Genomic DNA, 26,120 nt, shown 5'->3' with positions numbered 1-26,120 from the left:
TCAAACCCTCTACCTGTTGAAAAGACTACCGAGGTTCACCATGAAGACACTCTCGAGGACGCCGGAGCTGTCGGAAATGATGAAGTACATCGTCTGCGTGGGGAGCAACAAAAAGGGCGCCAGGGTAAGGCTGCATTCCGTGCAAATTGCCCTGGGTGTGGGGGTAAGCATGATAGGGCAGACTGCCGTTTTAAGAACGTTGCCTGTCTCCGTTGCGGGAGAAGGGGCCATTTGGCAAGAGTTTGTAGGGCAGCGGCGCCTTGTGCAAGCGCGTTAGAAGGGAATTCTCCCAGCCCTAACCAAAGTTTCAAGAAGCCCTCTAATTTTAGCAGGAATGCTGGGTCTAGGAAACAAGATTCTTGTTTCACAGTCAATGATGACAGGGATGAGTCTGCTGTAGATCAGATCATCCATGCACCCAGGGGGAAAATATTCCTCAATGTCAGGATAGAGGGTAAACCATGTCAGATGGAGATAGATACTGGCTCAGCCGTGTCTATCATCTCATGGGCAGGAATCAGGAAAATTGTGCCAGGTATTTCACAGGCACGTCTATCCCCGTGCCCATTGAAGCTGAGGGACTTCCAAGGGAATTCCATTCCAGTACTAGGAAAGTTTTACTGTAAGGTATCATTTAAACAGTTTCACAAGAGGCTTCCCCTCATTGTAGTCAAGGGCCCCAGGCCAAGTTTATTAGGGTTGGAATGGTTTGAAGCTTTAGGTCTAGCCATAACTGGTATAGATCAGATTCAGACCACTCCACACCTTGATGCACTGATTAAGGAATTTCCCGAAGTTTTCGGGGAAGGTTTAGGAAAATATACTGGCACACCCATATCTTTCAATTTAGACCCCCAAGTGCCACCACGGCGGCTCAAGCCGCGCAGGGTGCCGTTCGCGTTAAAATCTAAAGTGGACGCTGAAATAGATAAGTTAATAGCTCAGGGGGTGTTAGAACCTATTGACCATGCCCGCTGGGAGACTCCCATTGTCATACCAGTGAAGCATGATGGGTCTGTGCGCATATGTGGGGACTTTAAATGCACACTTAATCGCGCATTACAGCAGAGTGCATACCCCTTACCAGTAGTGCAACATTTATTGCACTCACTGGGACAGGGCACAATATTTGCTAAACTCGATCTGGCTTAGGCATATCAGCAGTTGCCTGTGGATGAGGCAACTGCTGAAGCCCAGACTATAGTTACGCATAGAGGAGCTTTTAAGTGCCACCGATTGCAGTTTGGGGTCAGCGTAGCGCCAGGGTTATTTCAGAACCTAATGGAAAGGCTTTTGCAAGGGATACCAGGCGTCGTGCCTTATTTTGACGACGTCCTGGTATCAGCCCGTTCGCTGGCGCACCTTATGGCCCGTCTACGAACCGTACTTCAGCGTTTCCGCGGTGCTGGGTTAAAACTAAAAACTACCAAGTGCCAAATCGCGGTTCCACAAGTTGAGTTTTTAGGTTTCTTAATCGATAAGAAAGGAATCCGTCCTACGCCTGCTAAGGTGCAGGCAATCAGCCAAGCCCCCTCACCAACAAACAAAGCCGAACTCCAAGCTTTCTTAGGGCTGCTCAATTTTTACAATATTTTTCTGCCTCATAAAGCGTCTATTGTGGAGCCCCTCCATCGATTGCTAGACCGTTCCGCAAAATGGTTTTGGGGAAAGAAAGAGGCCGCTGCTTTTGCTAATATCAAAAAGTTTTTAACCTCTGAGACTGTTTTGCACCAATACAGCGAATCCCTCCCGGTGACTCTGACTTGTGACGCATCACCCTACGGGGTCGGAGCGGTTTTAAGCCACCGTCTGCAGTCTGGTTTAGAAGTGCCGGTCGCATTTTTCTCCCGCACCTTGTCTTCGCCCGAACGAAACTATAGCCAGCTCGATCGTGAAGCTTTGGCTATAGTAGCTGGGGTGAAGCGCTTTCATTCCTATCTGTATGGCCGTCATTTCCAAATAGTGACGGATCACAAGCCCCTGTTGGGCATCATCGCAGGGGACAAGCAAACGCCCCAGATCTTGTCTCCACGATTCACGAGATGGACGGTGTTCCTGGCAGCCTATGACTACACCCTGCTCCATCGACCCGGGAAGCACATCTCCCATGCTGACGCATTAAGCAGATGCCCTCTACCCATTGCTGTCCAGGATCCTGCTCCTGCCTCCGACGTGCTCCTGATCGACGAAATGCAGTCGCCCATCACAGCAGCTGACGTGGCCTCACACACGCGGCGAGACAAGCTGCTCTCCAGGGTGCTGGCTTGGACTGAGCGTGGTTGGCCAGCCAAACCTCTGGGCACCGAATGGCAACCTTTTGCAACCAGACAACACGAACTCTCTACCCAGCAAGGTTGCCTCCTGTGGGGAAGCCGAGTGGTCATTCCTGTTTCGCTCCAAGACGCAGTGCTGACTACGCTTCATGAAGGCCACCCCGGCATCGTCAGAATGAAATCACTCGGCCGCAGCTACGCTCGGTGGCCGGGCATGGACCAGGACATTGCACGGTGGGTCTCTGGCTGTGAAAAGTGCCAGGAGTCCCGACCTGCGGGTCCCAGAGCTCCCATACAAAACTGGGAGCAACCCAGAGCTCCGTGGTCCAGAATCCACATGGACTTGGCGGGCCCAGTAAAGGGCCAGGTTTTTATTGTTATTGTTGATGCTTATTCTAAGTGGGTAGAAATTGCTTTATTGTCTAGTACTACTGCCCCTGCCATTATTAAGGTTCTCAGAAGGGTTTTTGCTACCCATGGGTTACCGGATCTGGTGGTATCTGATAATGGTCCCCAATTTACTGCTGCCCTACTCAAAAAATTCTTTGACCAATTGGGAATCCGACATGCATTTGTGGCACCCTTCAATCCGGCGGCCAATGGCCTAGCGGAACGCGCTGTCAGATCTGCTAAATAAGCGCTGGCTAGGTTTGGTCCACTCAACTGGCAGGAGGACATAGACACTTATCTCTTTTGGCAACATGCCACCCCATGTGCCACAACTAATAAAAGCCCCGCTGAGTTATTAATGGGTCGGCGCATCAGAACAACACTGGACAGGCTTCACCCTGAATATGCCCCAGCAAAACCTCTTGACTCACACTGTCAATTAAAGGGTTTCTCTGTAAACACTACTGTATATGCCCGGAATTACACCGGCCACCCACTTTGGGTAAAGGGAATCATTAGAAGAATCACGGGTCCCTGTTCGTACTTAGTAGAACTAGAGGACGGCCGAATATGGAGACGCCATATAAATCAATTGCGAAATCGGCAAGGGGAGGCAGACACAACTGGGGAACAACCAGGCCAAAATTCCGAAAACACACAAACACCTACTTCCAGGCCTACCACCCCAGAGCCACCTCAAAATAGAGCAAGGAGACCAAGGGACCTATCTTGTCTTCCCTGTGAACTTCCAGCGGTGGCTGAATCAGTTGGGATAAGGCCCGGGCCGTTGGAAGCCGCGGCCACTAACTCTGAAGCAGACGTCACTCTGCGGAGATCAGGGCGGGTCCGTCGCCGCCCAAGGTATTTGCAAGATTATGCATGCGCCTTCTAAGTGTGAAGGAGTGTTATGTATATAGTTTTCCCTCTGGTCCGCTGCACTAGGGGGCGCTGTGCTAAGCGCTGATTGGCTGACTGCTCGGACAGCGGCATATATAAAGGCTGTCAGAGCAGAGCTCAGTTGTTGCCTGTTAGCAAAGCGCGTGTATTGTGAATTGCCGCGTTGGCAACCTGTTAGCAATAAATTGTTAGCATTCTGTTAAGTCCTGGCTCGCCTCCATTTGTCCACCTGTGTTCTCCGCAAGATAGAACATAAAATAAATAGGAAAACCAGATTCACTCTCTGTATTACTAACCTAACTGCAGTGATTCACTTAACTGTGACAAGGTCATAAAATGTGGCAAAGCTCACATAACAACTGTCTCGCTTAGCAACAGAAATTTTGATCATAAGTTCAATTGTGGTCATGAGTTGAGGACTACCTTTAGTGAATTTAATTGAAGGAAAGCAGCTTCTCCTCCAATGTTAGAGAAGGGGAGGGGGAATGAGCAGTTGGACAGTGTAAACAATGACTCAAGAGACAGATGGTAGGGTCCCCTGTGCTTGTAGAGAATAGACACTTGGGATTCCTAAAGGTAAAGGTTCCCTTTGCACATATGTGCTAGTGGTTCCTGACTCTAGGGGGCGGTGCTCATCTCCGTTTCAAAGCCAAAGAGCCAGCACTGCCCGAAGATGTCTCCGTGGTCATGTGGCCGGCATGACTAAATGTGTACATAATGCTGTTACCTTCCCACCAAAGGTGGTTCCTATTTTTCTACTTACATTTTTACATGCTTTCAAACTTCTAGGCTGGCAGAAGCTGGGATAAGTAACGGGAGCTCACTCCTTTACGCAGTGCTAGGATTCAAACTGCCGGCTGTTCTGATCGACAAGCTCAGCCTCCTAGCCACTGAGCTACCGTGTCCCACTTTGGGGATTCCTTTTTGGGGGGTGAGATTCCTGCTTGGCCCTAAATCAGCGTTTTTCAACTTTATATGTATGTGCACACTTTAACTCCCAATTTCCCCAGACATCTAAACAGTACTTTGCAGCCGTATAGCACACCGTATATTCGGAAGCCCTCAAGTAAGCTGTCTCTCCTAGGTGCACTCATATCTCATGTTTCATAGGTGGAAACTACCCGCAGAGCCCTCTCGTTTGATCCCACAAATGGGCGGCCCTCTGTCCAGGCTCAGAAGCAGGCTCCACTTAATCGGAATTCTAGAAATGCTGAACAAGAATCAACCTTCTAGCTCCTGAAACCGGTAATATATTCTCCTATGGCAACGGAGAGAAGCCCTGCTGGCCCTAGCGCTGTTTCAGAAAATCAAAGTTAAAGGGAACCAAGTTAAAAATTTAACCGAACTTCAGGCAGGACTAAAATCCTTCTTCTAATCTAGACCTCTTGTGGATTCCCAAAGCCCCTTGCCAGGGGTCGCGCCTGTCTGTTTCGCCTCTTAGCTTGGTCTCCCAAATTCGCTCCCCAATTCCCACCCCCTCCAAACCGCAACTTGGAAGCGGCTGCATCAGAACTCCAGGGATAAATGAGAGCGTGAGGGCGAAGCTCCACCGACGCCCCGCCTACCTTCCCACGCTGCTGCTGCTGCTGCCGGATCGAGGGAAACCGGATTCTGTAGCTTTGGAGTCGCTGCGCTGGTGCTGGCGGATAACGAAGACCGGCCGGTTGGGCTTTCTTCCTATCTTATTCCAGGTCAGTGAAAATCAACCTATGCGCTCCCTAACTCCTTTCTGTCTTGATACGGGGGCTGTGAGAGCCATTTGCCTTTCCAGCCAAGGAGTTTTACCTCCCTCCTTCGTCCTCTTCCCCCCCCCCCACTTTCCTCAACCCCATCCTAAATAGAATAAAGTCCGCCTTGTGCCGCCTGGGTGGCGTTGTTTTTCTTTCTGCTGGGGTTTACCCATCATGCTGAACCATATGCTGAACGGTACGTTAAGCCTCAATGTTGAGAATCCTAGACCTGGAGCTATTCAACAAGCCATCGTTTAGAGCGCGACGGGGAAGCGTTTCAGCTAAAAACGATATTCCTCCGGGGGGTTTTGTGGGTTTAAATTAGCACAATCCCAAACATATCTGCAAAGAACTAAGTTCCATTTAGTTGCGGGGAAGGGGCTAAGTAATGAGTTATATAACAGCTCGTCTGTTTTTCATACCCATCTCCCATGAGCAGGATACATAATACCAAAACTATGGGTATTGTAGTCTGGGATTTTTGGAGGACATAGAGTAGGGCTTGCATTCATGACTTTCACAGAGGAAAGCAGGTGTTTTACACATTAAGTTGATGCTCTCTGACAAAAGATTAGATAGTAGAAGAGAAGATAGTGCTAGTGAATTATGTCAATAAGGCAACATTAATAATAATAATGCTCCAACACTGGAAGTTTTAAAGAAGTTGTTGGATAACCATTTGTCTGGTTTTGGGTTTTCTGCCTAAGCAGGGGGTTGGACTAGAAGACCTCCAAGGTCCCTTCCAACTCTGCTATTCTGTAATATTCTACTCTATTCTATTCTATTGTGAAGGCCTTTTCTGGGAACAGATATAAAGAAAGAAAAGGTGGAATAATTGTAGGACTCCTTTTCATTGCTAATGCTGAAAATCCTGTGCCTCCAAGCAGCTACAGTTTAATGCACCAGACTACCAACAGTATCCAAACCCTCTTGATTTTTTTAACGGTGGAAAAAGAACATGTGACCTTGAAAATATCCCCTTGAAGATGTTGGTGGCTGTAGTTGCCAAAAGAAGAGCTGGAACTGTAGAACTCTGAAAAATACAGTGGATACTTGGTAGGTTGTCAAGCCTTACAGATGCTTGAAATAGATCATTGAATTGTATAATTTATGAAAGACTGCTTAAAAAGAGCTATGTTGGTTTGGTTTATAAACTGTCTGGATTTGGCTTTTGGAAACACCTTAAATGCACATGGCAGAAAATAAATTTTCCCCTCTGGTTTGACCATGGGGGCTTCTGTAGGTGGGTCTATATTTGCAAGTTGCTACATTGGCCAATGCATTTAATTATTACTTGCTTATTGCAGCCATAACTATGCAATTTCAATCTTTCAGTTGCACTTACTTAAAAATAAGTTTTGTGGAAATTCACTAGGTATAGCTCTAAATGAGAGGGTTTAGAAGAGTTACAAAGGTTTATTGAGCACAGTCAAATGAATTAGTGTTTAGCACCTGGGTTGAATTCTTGAGAACTACTGAGAGAAACCTATCTTAAATCAAGATGTTTTTATTTCCAGTTTATTCACAGAAAGTAAAGTTGCAAAAATAAAAGGGCTTCCATGCCACTGAATTTACATCAGCTGCTGAACTCTTGTTTTGTTAAGTACTTGTGTACTTAATAACACATAGATTGTGCAATTTCTGCTTTCCTGTTTTAGACCTGAGTTAGAGCTCCTTTAACCCATCACGCTCCTTTAACCCATCACCTCTCTAGGTGATCACTTCTAGTATTGAACTACTTTTCACATGAAGTTTTTTCCTCTTAACATTTAATCAGAGTAAACCTTCTTAAAACTTAAAACCATTATTCTACTGTATATTCTACACCCTGGAAAAATAGAAAGTATTGATTATATCTTCAGTGTGAGATCCTTTTAAGTACTGGTAATCCTCAACGTACAACCATAATTTCTGTTGCTTACGGTTCTTCTGTTGAATGGAACTATTACTAGCTATGATTTAGAAGCTATACTTCACATATCCCATTGCATTTGATTTTTTGTAGTATTGGTACACAGGGTCATTCTTACTTTGTAACCAACAATCCACGATCTTTTATGCAAGTAGTTGTCATCAAGCCAAGTATCCCCATGCTATATGCATTTGTTTTCTGTTTCCTAAGCAAAAGAGAAAAGTAAAAATTAATCATTTGTCTTCTATTAAATGTAATTCTGCTATTTTCAGCTTATTTTTCTTAACCTTTGAAGACTGTTTTAAATGTTATTTCTGTCTACTGGCTATCCTACCTAAGATGGTATCATCTGCAAATTGGTAAGCATTCCCTCTACCTCTTTCACCAGACTATTAATAAAGTATTGAACAAGATAAACCTATTATCATAGTACCTGACTCAGTATTTCTCTGTGATATTTGAGATAACTATGTATTAACTTAAGTATCATATCATTTAATTGTCATTTAACTAGCTTGCTAATAAGAATTTCATTTTTTGGTAATATATTTTGCTAAAATGTACATATAGTATAGCACTCCCACTATCTGCCAAATAAATGTTTAGATTAAAAATGGTTTTAAATTGAAAATATTGGTGCTTAATAAATTCATGCTGGTATCTATTACCATTTTGATATCTGGAGGTTTGAAACAATATTTTTATGATATGCTTTTAAGGTCATGAATTAATGTCAGGTTGATAGGCTTATAGATTCCTGGATCCCCTTCCAGGTATTCATTTACTTGGATTTCTGAATATGGGTGGATTTTTTAATACTTCATCCATTCCATTTGTTTTGCTTGTTTTGAACCCTTTTATTTTGCAGTAATCAAATCAGAATAGTCATCCCATCAGGTTTCGCTTGTCACATAACATGTGCACATCATGTGCATTAAATATTGTCCTTTCTGGGCTGCATTCTAGTTTATTTTTTTCATTTTGCACACATTCTGTGCATTGTTACTCTTAATTCCATTATCTTCATGAGCTAATTTTCTGATTATGTATTGAGTGGATTAATATATTCCATGAAAGTTACACTCTTCCTTTTTTTTAGCATGTAAGCAGTAGTGGGATTCAAATAATGTAACAACCAGTTCTCTGTCCTAATGATTTCTTCCAACAACCAGTTCACCAAACTGCTCAGAAAGTTAACAATCTGTTCTTCCGAAGTGATAAGAACTGGCTGAATCCCACCACTGCATGTAAGTCTACTGTGTGTAGTCAATCGCATATTAGCAATCCACCAATCTCAGTAATTAATATGATAGTCTCAGAATCCAAATGTCTCCAATAAATATTATTAGCTAAACAGTAATTCACTTCTTAATATTTTTCTTTTTTTCCCCAGTCATGTCCCAAAACTATTTGAGCCCCTACATTAGGATTTCTCAACATAGCAACTTTTCAGCTGTGAGGACTTCCGAACACTGCCCTAGATTTTGAACTTCTGTTCTGGACCTTCCAATTCCATATGAAGTTATTGTGGCTGATTTTTTCAGTGTCATTTGATCTACATGGAATAGCAGGAAATGATAATTGGACTCCATTATCATAGGACTTCAGTATACTTCAAATTTCAACAATTTGAAATCGTTGTTACATTTTTTTTCTGTGCTCCAGGCAGAGAATATGCTGCCCAGAACCCGATTATCCCAGTTGGCATGCCTTTGTTTTGGCTCCTCATGCTAAGGTGCTATCAAGTATCAGGACACACTGTCTTAAATGCAGTCACAGCTCCGCTGCCCTCTAGGATTCCTCATCTTGCTTCTTGTTCCCTTTTTTACTTCCTTGATAGCTCAAAGTTGGTATTCCTAGTAAATCAACCATTACTGTGCCACTATATCACCATCAAAGACATGCTTTATAATACTCCAACAATGGCTTGAGATTTCCATAAATCACTGGTGAGGAAATGGCTTTAGCTCTCAGGTTAGCCAAGCACAAACTTGACGTAGAGGGAAAATTTGTTAAGAACTTCCATAAATTCTTCTGTTGAACTCTACTGCCAAGCTCCTATTTCCTCTTCCTGTTCAGTAGCTCTTGAGCAAATGTAAACATAAGCAGACACATAATCAGGCTTGATATGGGACTTAACATGATGTACCTGTATTTAATAGTTTTGGCATGGTTTAGTAACTAAATTTAAATTGAGTGAAGAAAGAAATCAGTGCCAAAATTACATTGTTTCCCCCCCCCCCAATCCGCAGGAATCTTGAGGCCTCCAGATGCTGCTAAACTGTAGTTCTCAGAATTTTTAAACAGTGTTCATACTAATTGGGACTACTGAGACTTGATGTTCAGAAACATCTGGGTGATCATATGTTCCATAATCCTGTAGTGTGTAGCCTTTGCCAGTCTTATATGTTGTGGAGATAAGTCAAGCCCTGAGGTCCTTGGAGAAAAATAGATGGATACAGAAGCCTTTACTAAATAATTTATTTAGAGGTGAAATGACTAAACGAATAATTCAGTAGGTACTTCTATGTTATCTCTATGTTTATTGCAAGTCTGATCTTTTAAAAAGAATTAAATAACTTTTAAAAATGTATTCAGTTGACTACACAGTAATCTTTAGAAATGTGGTCTGGAGGAATAAATAATACAATACAATAGCAGAATTGGAAGGGACCTTGGAGGTCTTCTAGTCCAACCCCCTGCCTAGGCAGGAAATCCTATACAGTTTCAGACAAATGGCTATCCAACATCTTCTTAAAGATTTCCAGTGTTGGGCATTCACAAGCTGTTCCACTGATTAATTGTTCTTACTGTCAGGAAATTTCTCCTCAGTTCTAAGTTGCTTCTCTCCTTGATTAGTTTCCACCCATTGCTTCTTGTTCTACCCTCAGGTGCCTTGGAGAATAGTTTGACTCTCTCTTCTTTGTGGCAACCCCTGAGATATTGGAACATTGCTATCATGTCTCCCCTAGTCCTTCTTTTCATTAAACTAGACATACCCAGTTCCTGCAATCGTTCTTCATATGTTTTAGTCTCCAGTCCCCTAATCATCTTTGTTGCTCTTCTCTGCACTCTTTCTAGACTCTCCACATCTTTTCTACATCCTAGTGACCAAAACTGAATGCAGTATTCCAAGTGTGGCCTTACCAAGGCATTATAAAGTGGTATTAACACTTCACGTGATCTTGATTCTATCCCTCTTTTTATGCAGCCTAGGAATGCATTGGCTTTTTTGGCAGCTGCTGCACACTGCTGGCTCATATTTAAATGGTTGTCCACTAGGACTCCAAAATCCCTTTCACAGTTACTACTGTTGAGCAAAGTATCACCTATACTGTACCTATGCATTTCGTTTGAGCAAAGTACCACCTATACTGTACCTATGCATTTTGTTTTTGTTGCCTAAATGTAGAACCTTACTCTTTTCACCATTGAATTTCATTTATCAGATAGTGTCCAATGTTCAAGTTTGTCAAGATCCTTCTGTATCTTTAGCCTATCTTCTGGAGTGTTGGCTATTCCTGCCAGCTTGGTGTCATCTTCTAATTTGATGAGTTCCCCATTTATTCCCTCATCCATGATTACTACAGACACAAACAAGCTTTTAAGAGTGGTGTGTATGTGGTGAAATATGATTTTGTGGTGGCTTTTGGCTGCAAACAACAATGTTATGGAACTTGCCCCTGAAAGAAGAACACATATTAGAAGCATCCATTTGGTGAAAGCTCCTACAAATATTTTTAGTGCTGGAGAATATTACAGTTTTCATTTGATGTGTTATTTTACTTGTTGCTTCTTTATTTCTCTTATTCCTTCATCCCTGACTTCTGAGAAATTCAGAGTTTGAAGGAGTCATTTGGGGTATGCTCAATGCAAGAATCTAAATTAAAGCATGTCTCTGTCCTCGACATGAATAATGAAGAGAACCCATCTTCCTAAGCTGTTGGTTAAACTGTTCTTATTGTTGAGAAGTTTTTTTGTAAAATTCAAGTAGATTTTGACTTTTTGATAACTTTATCCTGTGTACCTGCATTGTAGGATAATGCAGAGTGGAACTTGACCTCCTTCTGACAACCTTTCAAGCACTTGAAAACTTTTCCCACCTCTCCTTACTTATCTTTGTCGTCAGTCATGCTCACTTCACACCATTTCTTCTCATGAAGCATAGATTCCAGTTCCCTGATTCTCTTTATCTTCATTGAACTGATTGGTCTAACTTTGTAAAGTGTGGTGCATATAACAGAATGTAGTACTCAATATACCAAATAGAGTGGAACAGGTACTATCTATGACTGTAATGAGAATAACAAAGACCACAGTCAGATAGGAGAAATCTGAGCCCAAAGCAGGAATGTAATTTGAGAAAATGTCTCAGACTTGATCCTCCCTAGTTCTCTTAAATATAAAGGCAAGGAAGGAAGACTTGCAAGATTCTGTTACTGTAAGTAACCTTATAATAAAAATAGTATTAACATCCATAAATTGGTCTTCTGGTTGGACTATTCCAAAGGGCTGGCAGTGATTTAGAAGATGTACTTCTTTTGATGCAACTTAAAATAGCAGTTCAAGTTCCTCAGTTTAGATATGAACAATAATATCAGAGCTGATTATGATCAGATTCTGTAAAAACGTGTTTGGCTGTTAAAAGAGATACAGTGGATGTAGAAAACTTTAATGGAAGTTTGAAGAATTAAAATTCAAGTGAATTGAATTTCAATGTGAATAAAAGTGAGTAATTTAAATTTATATATGAACAGGTACCTATCTTGTATAATGCCTTGTTGTGAGCGTTAGTCAAAAACCATGGCAAAAACAAATCATGACTAATCATGGGTGACTGATTTTTGATGATCAACAGCTGCAGATAACATGGGGAATTAAAGGTCACAAAATGAATAGGTTTACTTTAGATAACTGGGCAGGTATGTCTGATTTTGTTTGTGGAAATATTGATAACCTTTTATATGGGGGAATTGTTTTAATTTTGATTTGGGACAGTTTTAATCTTTCTGTCATTTCAAAGTAGCAGGAACCTGTGCTTTTTATTTTCAAGAGTTGTAATGGCAGAGTATTCCAAGGGCTTTAGAAATGGAGTTGAGGGAATACAAATTGCCAATCCAGGTATAGTATGGTCTGTGAACCAGCCCTTGTATTTGATGTATGTTTCCAGCATTATTTTCCCCAGAGGAATAAGTATTTTCTTTTAGAATACCCATATGAAAATGTAAGTACTTTTGACAGGTCCAAGTTAAGGCAATGTGTAGTCAAAGCTAAAATTTCTAGCGTTCTAAAGAGTCCCAACATCTGGGAGAGAATTTTGTTTTAATCTAGTCCTTGAAAATCTAATTGCTTTGAAGATAGAGTTGAATAGAAGCAAAAGTAAGAGCAATTTACTTAATTGTGAAAGGTGCAGCTGTGCTGCACAGCTGTTCTTAATTCAAGGCTAAGTCAAGGCTAATGTCAGACGTGTTTGGTTAATATCCTTTTCTTGGATTTTTTTTTTAAGTTGCTAACCTAACCAATGGATTTAGGACTTCCTAGAAGTCTTTATTCCAGAATAACTCCAATCCTATCCTGCTTAGTAGTTTCTAAGTCCAGAAAAGGTCACACAGGCGTATGATATGGAAATAAGATAAATACATTTATTTTTGAATTGTAGTTCAAAGTGCAATTCAAAATGAATATTAAACCATTACATTGTTTCCTAATTTAAGCTCTTTTTTGCTAACTTTATAAATTGTTAATTATCTTGCCTTATTGAGGCTCCTCTAACATAATGTTTATGAACCAGTTTGATAGTGGTTAAAGCATCGGACTAAAATTGTGAGACTGTGAGTTCTCTCTTAGGCACAAAGCCAGTCAGTTTCTTTCAGCTCTAGAAAAAAGGCAATGGCAACCCACTTTTGAAAAACCTTGCCAAAAAAAACTGCAGGAACCTATCCAGGCAATCTCCTACAAGTGGACATGACTGAATGGGGGGAGACATATATTTTCCTGATAAAATAATTGTCTTACTCCTCCTAAATATTGTTGACTCTTGTTCTGAGAAATAACATTTACATTTTCTACCAACTATATCCTATCTATTTCTGTTTAAAAGCAGCAATCTAAAAAAAGATGGAGCCAGCCAGCAAATAGTTGATTTGAATTAATTCATTTCAAAATGCAATATTGGGTTTATGACTATTTTTACCCTGTGAATGCATCTTCATAGATTATAAAAATATGTATCTTTTAACAATAAAAATAATGAAGTAAAATATTGGACAGTTCATTAAAATGTATTATGTAGTGGTGTTCTGTTATTTCAATCCATGTTTGGTGTGGTTAAATTTTAAAACTACATGACTGATAAAATGGGAGGGAGTTAAATATCACAAAATGGATAGCTTTATTTTAGAAAACTGGGCAGGCATGGAAGAGGAAAGATCAATTTATTTGGGAGAATTTTCCTGATAAAATGTAGCCGTTTAGCTAAACAGAAAAAAAAATTATTCTTGCTATTCTTTACAGGAGCAAACATACTTTGATATAGGAAGTAACTCAAAGAATGAAAGAACATGTCTTCTTATTATAATGTAAGACTGCATATTATGTATACTATCCACAAACAGCTCAAAACTGGGGCCACTGCCATATTCTGAGTCCCCTGTGCATACCTAGATTTCCCATTTCTCGTATCTTCAACCTTCCTGTCTAAATTTCCTGAAGCTTCAGTTAAAGGGAAAATCTAATTTCATCCAGGAGTGGGTGCATGCCTCAAAAAATATTTTTCCTAGAAGATGTTGATTAGTAATAGCAATAGTTTTTCTTTGCAGAACAAACCCTAGACACAGATGACTCAGTCTGGAGGCCATTAATGAGGTAAAGAAAGAGCTGCTTAAAATAGTTGTGGAGCATTATGCAGAATATAAAGAGCCTTTCTGGAGTATACCAAAAGGCTTTTTAGATGAGGGTCCAGTCTCTCAAACTATCTAACCAGGTGTCCTCAAAAGGTCCATATTTGTGACATGTGAGCAATAAGCGTTAGCAACCAGACTAGCTGTTTTGAGATCTAAGGAACCATAGTACAGAGGGACTTTCTCTGGCAAAAAATTTGCTGATACTCCACACTGTCTATAGGAATTTAAATTTTAAACCTGTTGAGTGTGCCTGCAGAACCCTCCTGTTTCTGGTAGTACCATTGGCAACTTCTTTGCTGCCGGTTGCATATAAAATGATGTTGTGCACCATGTCACTTACTGCTTCCCGGCCATAGACAGCATAACATTTATGATGTTCACATTAGATTAGATCTTCAATTGGTTTGCATGGTGTCGGAGACCATTGTTTAAGAATAATGTAGGAATTTCTTCAGGAGAAGAACCGTTACTCAAGAACAAATTCTTAATAGTGATAGAAGCCAGGTAAGAAGAGTTTTACTCTGGAATATTTATATTGATTACTGAAATTGATACCTTAATGATGTGCAAGCCTTAAATCCTGTCATCTTCTGAAAATGCAAAATGAGTCTGCTGGAAAAGTTGGGCCTAACAAATCCAGAGACTTTGAATACCATGAAAGAGTGCATGGCTTGCCCACTCTAATCTATACTAAAGATCCCCATGACATATTTCTAGGCCTTCTGAATAAATAGAGATAAAGGGTAGCACTAACCATTGCTTTCTTTGAGAGTATGTCTGCTTGCCCTGAAAAACGCCAAGTTAAAAATGGGATGTTAACTGTTTCCTTGTGCCTTAATAGTCGTGTTTCTCCAAATTCCTGTTTCTTAATTTTTTTTTCACTTCTGTATTTTGTATCAGAGGATTCTGGAAATTGAAATCCACATGTCTTAAAGATCCTCGGGCTGAAAACATTATTTAGTATATCATAATACATAGATGTGGTAGTATATATTAGTGCTAATAGAGTAGGGTGCATAATTCAACCAATAAATGTTACATTCGGCAGTGCAAGCTTGCTTATAGAGGTTGTTTTTAAGTATACTTTTTCCTCTGAATAATAGAGACTGTACAGCTATGTTTAGTTGCCATGGTACAATTATGACACAAATAGAAAGGGGGGAAGTTAAATATTTCAAGGTTTTAAGGTTAAGTATAACGGGATCCAATTGTTCAAGACTAAATATCATGGGAGTCTACAACTTCTGCTGCCTATCCTACTTCCCTTGACTCACAGCAAGGTGGGGGGGAATGAACATGTCCTCCATATGTCTTGCAGAAGAATAAGCTGCAGAGATGGGTGACATTAGCATGTGTGAAAGGAAGTGAGGGGGAGGAGGATAGATGAAATAACAGAAGTTATCTGAAAATGCAGTTCAGGCGACAGGTTTATGATGAACTGTAGAAATTCTATTCTAATAAATTCTAGACCAGAAAAAAATGGTAAAATAGTGACCTTCATTTCATCTTTAAGGAATTCAAAAATTGGAAATCGCATGCAGGTTTTGAAGAGGTCCAGGTACATGAGATGGTAATACATTATATGAAAAAAGTTAGTCTTCAAAAGCTTTAGTGACAAATAGGGATAAAATGGGATTGTTAATCCTATAGTAGGTGTGCTTTTGTGGAACTAATATGAAGCCTAGCCTCAAAGTTAAGTACTTAACAGAATAACAGAGTTGGAAGGGACCTTGAAGGCTTCTAGTCCAATCCCCTGTTCAAGCAGGAAATCCTATACCATTTCATATAAATGTTGCCCCATTTCTTCTTAAAAACATTCAATATTGAAACACCCACAACTTCTGGAGACAATTGGTTCCATTGATTAATTGTTATAATTGTCAGGCAATTTCTTCGTTCTAAATTCAATATCTCCTTGATTAGTTTCCATCCATTAGTTCGTATTCTGCATTCAGATGCACAGGTGACAATATCTTAATGGTGGCAACCTCTTAAATACTGGAACACTGCTATGATGTCACCCCCTTCTCTTCATTAAACTAGACATGCTGAATTCCTAGAATCATTCTTCAAATGTTTTAATCTCCAATTCCCTAGTCATCTTTGTTGCTCTTCTCTGCACTCTAGAGTGTCAGCATCTTTTTTTATATAATGGCAACCAAAACTGGATATCACATTCCAAGTTTTGTCTTACCCAGGCATTATGAAGTGACATTAACACTTCATGTGATCTTGATTTTATACCTCTGTTAATCAACTTAGAAATGGATTGGCTTTTCAGCAACTGCACAAAAAATGCTAGCTCATATTTAAGTGTGGCTCATATTTAACTAGGACTCCAAGATCCCTCTCGCAGTTTCCACTATTGAGCCATGTTCTACCTATTCTATAGCTGTGCATTTGTTTTTTCTTGCCTAAATGTAGAACCTTACTTGTTTCACCATTGAATTTCCTTTTGTTAGATAGGGTCCAGAAGTCAAATCTGTCAGGATCTTGAGCCTAGAGTGTTGGCTATTCCTTGATATCATTCCTTGATGAGTTCCCTTTCTATCCCCTTGTCTTGGAAGTCAAATTACTTGTAATCAGAGCAAATGCTGAGAAGATGGGGTATTTTTTTAAAAAAAGTTTCAAAGATACGAATGACAGATTGCTATTTACCCATAAAAATTAATGTATGCCGTCATCATGACCAATTGGACCTGAGGGAACATATTTCTGGGGTGGGTTCTGGCAGAAACTACTGCTGATTCGTTCAGGGACGCACACACAGCCCGTGCATGTGCAGTACAATTAAAATTGCTTTGCTATGCACAGAAGCAAAAACTAAGATGATTTATTTATTTTTATTTATTTTATTAGGCTTATAAGCCGCTCCCTCTCCTCAAAGGGACTCGGGGCGGCGTACAATAAAAATACATATCACATGTTGCACGGAGGAGGTATAAAAAAACTCACAACATCAATTATTACAATTCATAAAATAACACAATAATAATAGAGTTAAAAAACATTAAAATACCCTAAAATTTAAAATTGCCAGGGGGATTAGAAGATAGAGCTATAGTTGAGCCAGGCCGGCTAGTTGGAACAGGTGGGTCTTGAGTTTCTTGCGGAAGGAGCGGAGATCAGTAGTAGTCCTAATGTTAGGGGGGAGGTCATTCCAGAGGGCTGGGCCCATCACAGAGAAGGCCCTGCTCCTGGGCGCCGCCCTCTGGGAATTGGTTGAGAATTGGTTCGGGGGCTTGTCAGGTGTGGGTCACTGCCAGTTTCAGTGACTGAGGCTGCCAAGCTACTATCGGTTTGGCCGAACCAGTAGGAACCCACCACTGGCATTTTTGTGTCATTGGTAGTGATACTTGGGCTTGGAACTAAACAAAGTCAGGGTTGCCTAATACCTGGACAAAAAAATTTAGTGGAATATTAAAGGTGATGTAGAGGTTGAGAAATTGAAAAATCATCCCAGAAAAAGACATTGGTAAATCTGCATTGCTACCAAGAAAACTGCATATATATGTATACATCATCATCGGGAATCATTCCAATTTAATAACAGGTATGAAATAACGTTGATCAAAACTATGATGAAGTACTATAGTGGCCACAAATAAAATTGCCTCACATGCTTCTTTTTTTAATTGCTTTACAAAGTACTGGGGTTTTTAGTGGTGCATCACACACCATAAATTTGGTTGTTGTTTCATAGTGATCATTCTTATTTTCATTTTGAGATATGTGTTCAACAGAGCAAAGAATGACTTGGTGGAAGAATCATGAAAGCTACTGAAGGGTGGAGCTATAGAGTGGCATTGGCTTTTGCATAATTGATTTGTGTCACTATATTATTTGTTTTAATTAGTAGCTTCCATTTAAATAAAGACTTGCTTATTTTCCCAAATTACTTGATTGAGTGGAATAATTACATTTAGTAAAAGAGGATGTTGGAAGTCTGAAAAGGGGGATCAGAGGGGGGGGGAATATATTGAATCTTCATTACCACATCTTGAGAGAAGCTTCTTTCCAAACTCTAATTAGAAATGTCATTATTTTAACATTACTCATCATGCCACTTTTGTGTTTTTTTTTTTTAATTTTTGAATGTCTGGATAGAAATCTGTAATTCATTCTATTTTGTGTTAATGGAAAAAGTACCTATGTATAAAAGTAGAATTCTTTCTGAGAAGATGGTTCACAGAATGCTGCATAAGGGATCTAGCATGTAATTTGATTTGACTTTCAGGAAGAAAACTGACTTTCTTATAATATAAGAAAAATAGATTGGCAAATATATGTTGAATACATGTTCTGGCAGCAAAGTTGGCATTGAAGATCAGCAAATTCACTTTATAGAACAACCACAATGTTGATAAAAGGATTAGTCAGTCAATGTAATGGAGTAGCTACTGTAATGGCATCATTGCTATTCTGCTATACATGAACATATAGTATTTGGCCAGTGATCTCAATCTGATGTCCTCTAATGTATGGGATTACAATTCCTACAATTCCCAAACAAGAAATTGAATAGAGTATTAGTCTTTCATTTTCACTGAATTATATGTTTAAAATGCAGAATAGGGCATAATCATAAAATCCTCCTTTAAAGCCTTCTTGAGTTAATCAATGCGAAGAGCTACAATTGTTAAATGCATATTTTACTTAGAAACTAACAGGAATTTCTTTTGTGCATGTGATTTATCTGCTTATCATTGAGAGATCTAAGATTTGTAAAAAGCAAAACAAAGCAACCACCTTATAACCTAAGTCAGGGATGTCCAAACTTGAGAACTTTAAGATTTGTGGCCTTCAACTCCCAGAATTCCCCAACCAGCCTGCTGGAAATTCTGGGAGTTGAAGTCCACAAGTCTTAAAGTTCCCAAGTTTGGACACCCCTGACCAAAGTGAAAGATGGGCATTTAGTTATGTATATTGATTTTCCCCATAGAGCATTCGATCTCTGATTGTGGACAACAGATGCCTGTGTCACCGCCACCACCACCACCTCCTCCTCCTCTCCCACCCTCTTCCTCTGGAGGACCACCACCTCCACCTCCTCCTCCTCCACCACCACCTCTTCCATCCTCTTCCGGAGGTCCTCCATCGCTAACTTCCCCTACTTCTTTTTCATCATCATCTGGAGATCATCCTCCACCACCACCACTACCTTCATTTCCTGTGGTAAGTTTTTTTTCCCCTCCTGGTTTGATTAGACTTTAAAGAGTGCTACTCCCATTTGCCTTCTGTAGGTGGCAGCACCTAACTAGGTTTAGCTGATCTTGAAGAAAAAAAAAGGCCAGTTCTTGTCATATCTGTTTTGGTATTTAGATGGGAGGTCACTCTGAAATCTGAGATTCTAAGGTAGATCCAAAGTTGAAAAAACTTTTTTGGATGTTAACAGAAGTTGAGCCTGATTTCTGTAAAATTTTAGTAGTAATATTACTGAACATTTAAACATATACTTTAAAGCTGCATAAAGGAAACTAATGCTACTCACAAAATCTAAAATGCTGGAGCTTTGTCAATAGCTGCATTTTAAATGCATTTTAAAAAAGTAAAATAGGAGAACAGTTTATTCTTGAAAGTAGGTACATGTATTCGTTAAGTAAATGTTTATATTTTCTCTTTTTATTTAAAGTACCATGCAATTCTTTTTATTTTCCGTTTCCATTTAGTTGATCTTAGTTGCTTGGATTTGATTTTTATAATATTTTGCTTGCACGGTTTATGTATTATGATTTCTGCATTCTATAATATAGTTTATAGCTCACCTTCTGATCTTGAATGTGTTACGTTCATCAGGTATACTATTAATCCAGTATAGTTTCAGCTCATTCCTTTTCTAAATACAAAAAATATTGTGATATTCCAAAGCCAGACAAACTGTGTCACTCTAGAAAACCTCCATATAGTTATGCTTGATGCATACAATCTTGTCTTTCTAATGCAAATATAGGAATAAAAGGGGATTTTTTTCACTTTTCACAAATTACAAAAATATTTTTTGTAGGTCTATTTAGGTTCGCTATCTTTAGAAATAGTTTATCTTTAAAAATACTTTATCTCATATTTTTTTCTTGGGTTGATTTCAGGTCAATAAATTGATAGATATCAATTGAGTTCTGAGATTAAACAATTAGGTTGATGCTTACCAGGCCAGAAGGCAGGAATCTGGTCTATGGTGGACATAATTTAAATATTAAGGCAGAAAACAAAGGAAAGAAAGCCAATAAGTGCAAAACAAGGATTCAAGTTAGTATTGTAAAGTCATGTGCAGAAAATTTTAAATCATCCTCTGTTTGGACTGGAGCTGGTCTTTAAATATACTTAAACATTTAAAAAAGTCATTAGAAAGGATATCAAGATATGGAAATTGCCCCTGGCAATATGGACTGAATGGATATTTGGGTCATTTGATCTGATCAAAATCTTCCTCAGTTCTTTAGATCAATTGGTTGACTTCTGCAACTGCCTGCTTTTAACTTTACCTCATGCTTGGAGATCATCAAACTTCTAGATAGGATTTTCTGCACATTCAGAACTTAACAGGACTGAATTAAAGTATGTTAATTAACTAAAAAGCTGTTCAGATCAATGTTTGCACTCTGTTAATCTGTGACAGTGAGAGACACGTTTCCATACCTAATTTACTTATTTGTGGACTTCAGAAAACGTATTCACAAAGTATAATATATTTCTCTTTCATATTTTATTACCTTTCAAAAATAAGAATGTGAAAGGCCATATGCAGCCAAATCTACAGTTCAATTTCTGAATAATTGTACAGATCATAAAAATTAAGGTGAAGAATCCAATGACAAAAAGTATGTGTGTGTGTATGTATGTGTGTGTGTATGTGTGTGTGTGTATGTGTGTGTGTATGATTTAAAAAATATCCCTCTGAAAATGTATTGTTGGCATAGTCATATATTGCTCTGTGATTTTCAGAGATGTCTAGAGTTAACTTTGCATTTTGTCAAGTCAAATTAGACAGTAGGCAAAAACGCGAAAGTAGGAACTGCGTAGGTGAAAAACAGACACAAGTTCAACTGTTGACATAGTTGATTTGCCTACACCATTCAGTACAATGCACGACCTTTAAAAAACTGAAGTGAATTAGTTCATGGGGCTGCATCTACAAAGCCTCAAGTAGATCAACTATTATAATCCTTCTCTGACATTTCTAAAAATGGATGATAAGCATAATTTCCTCGTGATGCTTTGTTTTTTATACACATTTTCATATCTTATTTCTTTCCATATATTTACACAATGCAATCTTTTAAAAATTGAAATAAATTTACTTCGCTAAACAAGGATCAAAAAAATCATTTCTCTTCCATCCTAGGATGACATTACATCACTAGGTGGCTTCTGTAGCTGTTAGATCAGGGCAATGAGAGGACAGACTCCAGACATGAAGGCAACAACAGCTCTTTATTAGCAGTCAAATATGTACAATCCAGCAACTGTGAGGTCTGACAGCTCCCCTTTTATAGGCAGCTGTCAGGCCTCTCAACCAATCAGGTTAACCCAGGCTTCCCGCCTAAATGGAGGACTGGAGTGGAAACCTCTATAACTATTTACAATATCTAACAGTAGCCATGCATAAATTTGGAAGGCCCAACTATTATTCAGTCCCATAAAGTACTGGGTAACCTTCCCTAATATCTATATGGAATTTTTGGAAAGGGATAAATGTAGTGGCAATTATTTGATCTTGGTAAATCTCGATATTAAGAACAGGACTTTGAAGGAGTGTATGAATTGAAACTGGCCACATCTCATATCTGTAGATAGTCACTGAACATGCATGAATTGGCAATAAAAACATGCAAATCAAATCAAGCCAAAGTAACATCAGACTCTGGATTGAACACTTTATTTGCCATTTCAATGAGAGTTTATATTTCTCCATTTATAAGTATAAGTATAGTATAATCTTTATTGTACTTAAATACAACGAAATTGGTTTTAACCTCACTGGTGCAAAAATATAACAAAAACGAAAAAAGAAAGAAAAAGAAAAAAAACCTAGCATGTGCATGGAGTGATTGTGGTTGTATTTAAAAGTCTCACAGCCCAAGGATAGAAACTATCTTTAAACCTGTTTGTTCGGCTGGCTATACTTTGATGTCTTCTGCCTGATGGTAGAAGTGCAAAGAGACACACCAGGCATATCAGGAAGATTTTATGAGTTTGATAAAGAAAAAAGATTTACTGACTTCTTTCTCCCGACAATCTAGCCTGTTAAATGCATGAGTCATTCCATCCTTTTTTAAAAACTGTACTTGTTATTTAACGTGGCATTCCTTATATAAGAAATAATAGAATATCCCCTAATGGCTGCCAAAGAAAATGAACACCAACTGTTCATGTTCTGATTTCATAAAGGAAGGTCATGGGAATTAATTTTATTCTTATTTGCAGAGGCATACGTGGGATTTAATAAAAGAAGTAATCTTTTCTTTCTTGTTGATTTTGAATTCTAGGAGGGAAATCAAGAAAGTGGGGTTTTGGGGTGGTTATTTATTTTTAACTCTTTATATTTCACTTCCCTCCAGGAGCGAGTTAAAAATGAAGAATGCGCTATATCAGCAATATTTCAAAACATTAGCCTCTAATTCCTTGCTTATAGAAGTCTATTAAAGTGAGATTAACAAGTAACAACAATATGCAGTAATCACAAGGGCTTAAAAAGACCTCCAAGGATTCCAACAATATATTTTAGGGAGTTAAGATTTTTACCCATTGCCAAGATTTTTACCCATTGCCAAATATTGAGACTTGGTAAGTCGCTATTATGCTTGGAGTATGTTGGAAGAAGTAAAAGAAGATCTTTAATGTGTCCATCTCCCAATGTCATAACAGGTAACATCGTAATCTTGTGTATCATTTCAGCAGTTTTGCTTTATTCCACTCTCTTGATAATTATAATGGTTTTGTTATGTCTTATATTGTTGTAAGAGTCTATGAATCAATTATGATTTAGCAGGACATAGGTATATAACCAAAGCTGGGGGAAAGCAAATTAAGTGATTAACACAAGGTACAAGTACAAAGATGGCTGACCAGATTTGGCCAAACACTGAACAAGCTGTGGCATTCATTCTTGTTACCTGGAACTAGCAATTGGTGAAAGCATGTTAGGAGAAAATCCAAGCAGGAAATAAAGAAGAATTTCCTGGCAAGGAGAATTATTAAGCAATGGAATATCTTGCCTCCAAGAGTTGTGGGTGCTCCATTGCTGGAAGTATTCAGGAAAAAATGGGCAACCATTTGTCCAAGATGGTATGAGGACTCTTACTTTGGAAAAGGGGGTTAGAATAGAAGACCGCTAAGGTCCTTCTAGCCCCATGATCCATATTCAAATGCTGTTATGGCACACATTACAGTGATGTAATCAGAATCTGATTGGCAATCAGAACTCTCTAGTATAAGAACCTGGATGGGAAATAGAAATACAGTAAATATATTTCGATTGGGGGGGGGGGGTGTAATTCAGTTTTAAAAATAAAATGATATGTTAAGATTTTTTTCCTACTCCTATTTTCCTCCTTGTCACATTCCAACAAATTGTATTCTTATGAGGAGAGAAAATAACTACTGTGTAGTATGTCCATATGACACAACCTGTGGACATATGAATGAAAAACAAACCCCACAGCTGTTGGTTTCTAAATTTAAACCAAGAGTTTGCCCAGCACTGGACCTAGTCTAATAGCAGAGTTACAGCAAAACTATCAGGAAAGCTGCTGGAAACAGAATTTGAAGAGATTATTTAAAAATAAGGACTTTTTCAAGTTATGTTTCTTCAGTTCTTCACAGTAAGTATGCTTGATGCTTTCCAAAAGAAAAGTAATTGGCAATACATTTCATTTTAATGTGTGCCATAGCAACATTTGAATATGGAACATTCACCATTTGAAAATAGTGTATAAATGTGTGTGTGAGAGAAAGTTATCAAGGAATTTGAAGGTGAATTATGTAGGTTAATTTGTCAGACAGCATTTCAAAATGACCCTCTTTTTGGCAACAAATGTAGTCATAAGAATAGAAGCTATTAATAAGATTTTACATCATCCCCCAGGAAATCTTCTGGTGCCAATATTACCCCAGCTGAATGTGCCATCTAGAAGAGCTATCACTATATTTATGGGAAAGAGAAGGAAAATTTTGTGGCTAACCATTTAAAATACTTATAGTATTTACTAAATAGGGTCTGTGTTTTCTGCATGAACATGCAAAAATAATATGTGATCTTTTCATTATGGTTCAGATTTTTAATCAGCTATAGAGATATATTAAAATAGGATGGCATTCAGATATTATGTTGAACAGAGAATGGCATAGACACGATAGCAACATGGCTAAATCTGAATGTTGATTTAATTTCACATATATTGAGCCTTGTTTGTGAGTTATAGAAAAAAGAACCTGACAATTAGGTACAGCCTGTGGATTCCCAAGTTGCTCTCCCTACTATACTCTAACATTAAAGGCACTAGCCTTATTACCCTTTAAATATGCTTTTGTCATCTGTCTTGTGTTTATCACAGCATGAAAAAGTTGAAAACCAAATTATTTCTTCAATCATGGCTTTCAAACATTTTTAGTTTCTGCTTTTATTAGATATGTTTTTAGGTAGAATAAACTGCAAGTTGGGAATGTCACAGAACAGCCAAAATGAAAGTTCTAGCAAAAGCTAATTGACTATGTTGATAAACAGACAATTAAAAATAATTACACTTAAAGGAAAATGTGATGTATGACTGTTAAAAAAAGATTTCAGTATTTAATATGAAACTATTCCAAAATGCTTACCTGGCCATTTAGGACAGCATTCACCAGTATTCTAGTACCGTATGGTGCTGCTTAATTTCTATAACAAGGGTTAAACATTTAATCTCTAGCAGATTTCCTTCCTTTCCATTGTGCAAGAAGTAAGTTATTGAACCATGAGAGATAACAGCTTTACATATGTTTACAGGAGCACATCTTGCTTATTTCAGAACTAAACCTTTTAGGGCTAGGACTGAAATATAATTGATTCAGATCTTTGGTTTAATAGTCAGCCTACTCAGAATGATCTGTGCCTTTTGTTGCAGCCTCTTATCTTTTGGAAGTATCTGTGTTATTTGCCATTTTGTTTCCTTTTCCTTGTTTAGTTCTTTGTCTCCTTTAAAATGATGCTTTATTAAAAGAGGATCTCAGTGAGTCATGTTCAAAATAATAATGTTCAAAATAAAAATGCAGTTATTTTGGCCCTGTGGAAAAATCCAAAATCTATATTAGGGGCATTAATAGAGAGATTTACAGAAATGTGCAAAGTTTTGAGATCCCATCAGTGAACAAGATGGGGAAGCAAGAAAGGCAGAGATATGACATGATAATAAGCCATGAGGTCTGCAGTAAAGTCAGTCCCAAGTTGAAACCCTTTCCTCACTTGCACCTAATTATCATGTCAACATGGCCTGACAACCTCTTTATTCTTTCATATCCCCAGGAGTTGCCTGTATCTTGTTCTCAGCTTGCATCTTTGGCCATTCTAGTTTTAGAGTAGCTTTTTCTTCTTAATTTTCAAATCAGGTACAATCTGACATGCTTTGCTGACTCAGTACCCTTCGACTCCCTTAAGGGAGGGGATAGCCCAATGCTGATTGACTATTTCAGATTTCTTCAGACACACCCTATCCCCTGAGTTTCCACTCCCCTCTGCTGCCATTTTGTTTTCCTTTCATCTGGGTAAAAGGAATTGAGGCACAGTTGCTGACTGAGTACAAGTTTGGTGCTTTTTGAACCATCAAAATAAGCCCATTGAACTTACAGTGTGTCCGTTGGGCTGGCAAAGTTACTTGTCAATGCAGGAGATTCACTTCTGGTATATTTAGTTACTAGTCACTTAGTTCAGTCTATGGATTGGTAGGTTGTGATGGGTGGGTGCATGGGTGAGCTTCCTATGTCTTTCAAGACCTTGTTCTCCTACTTCATCTGTCTGATGGGTATACTTTCCTGATTTGGC

The 26,120-nt window shown here is 38.8% G+C and overlaps 1 protein-coding gene across 1 annotated transcript in view; it reads left to right on the top strand.

Annotated features, from left to right (window-relative positions):
* Positions 1–5,091: 5,091 nt before the first annotated feature.
* Positions 5,092–26,120, top strand: part of WIPF3 (WAS/WASL interacting protein family member 3) — a 33,737-nt gene continuing 12,708 nt past the window's right edge. Inside the window, exons 1-2 of the mRNA XM_081969838.1 lie at positions 5,092–5,251; positions 19,047–19,279. Of these exons, the coding sequence (XP_081825964.1) occupies positions 19,076–19,279 (204 nt within the window). The 5' untranslated portion in view covers positions 5,092–5,251; positions 19,047–19,075. The remainder of the gene's footprint in view (positions 5,252–19,046; positions 19,280–26,120) is intronic.

Source organism: Natrix helvetica (assembly GCF_964273705.1).
Source record: "Natrix helvetica genome assembly, chromosome: Z".
Lineage (NCBI taxonomy): Eukaryota > Metazoa > Chordata > Lepidosauria > Squamata > Natricidae > Natrix > Natrix helvetica.
The sequence above is the reverse complement of the archived record's forward strand: the minus strand, read 5'-3'. Positions and strand labels throughout refer to the sequence as shown.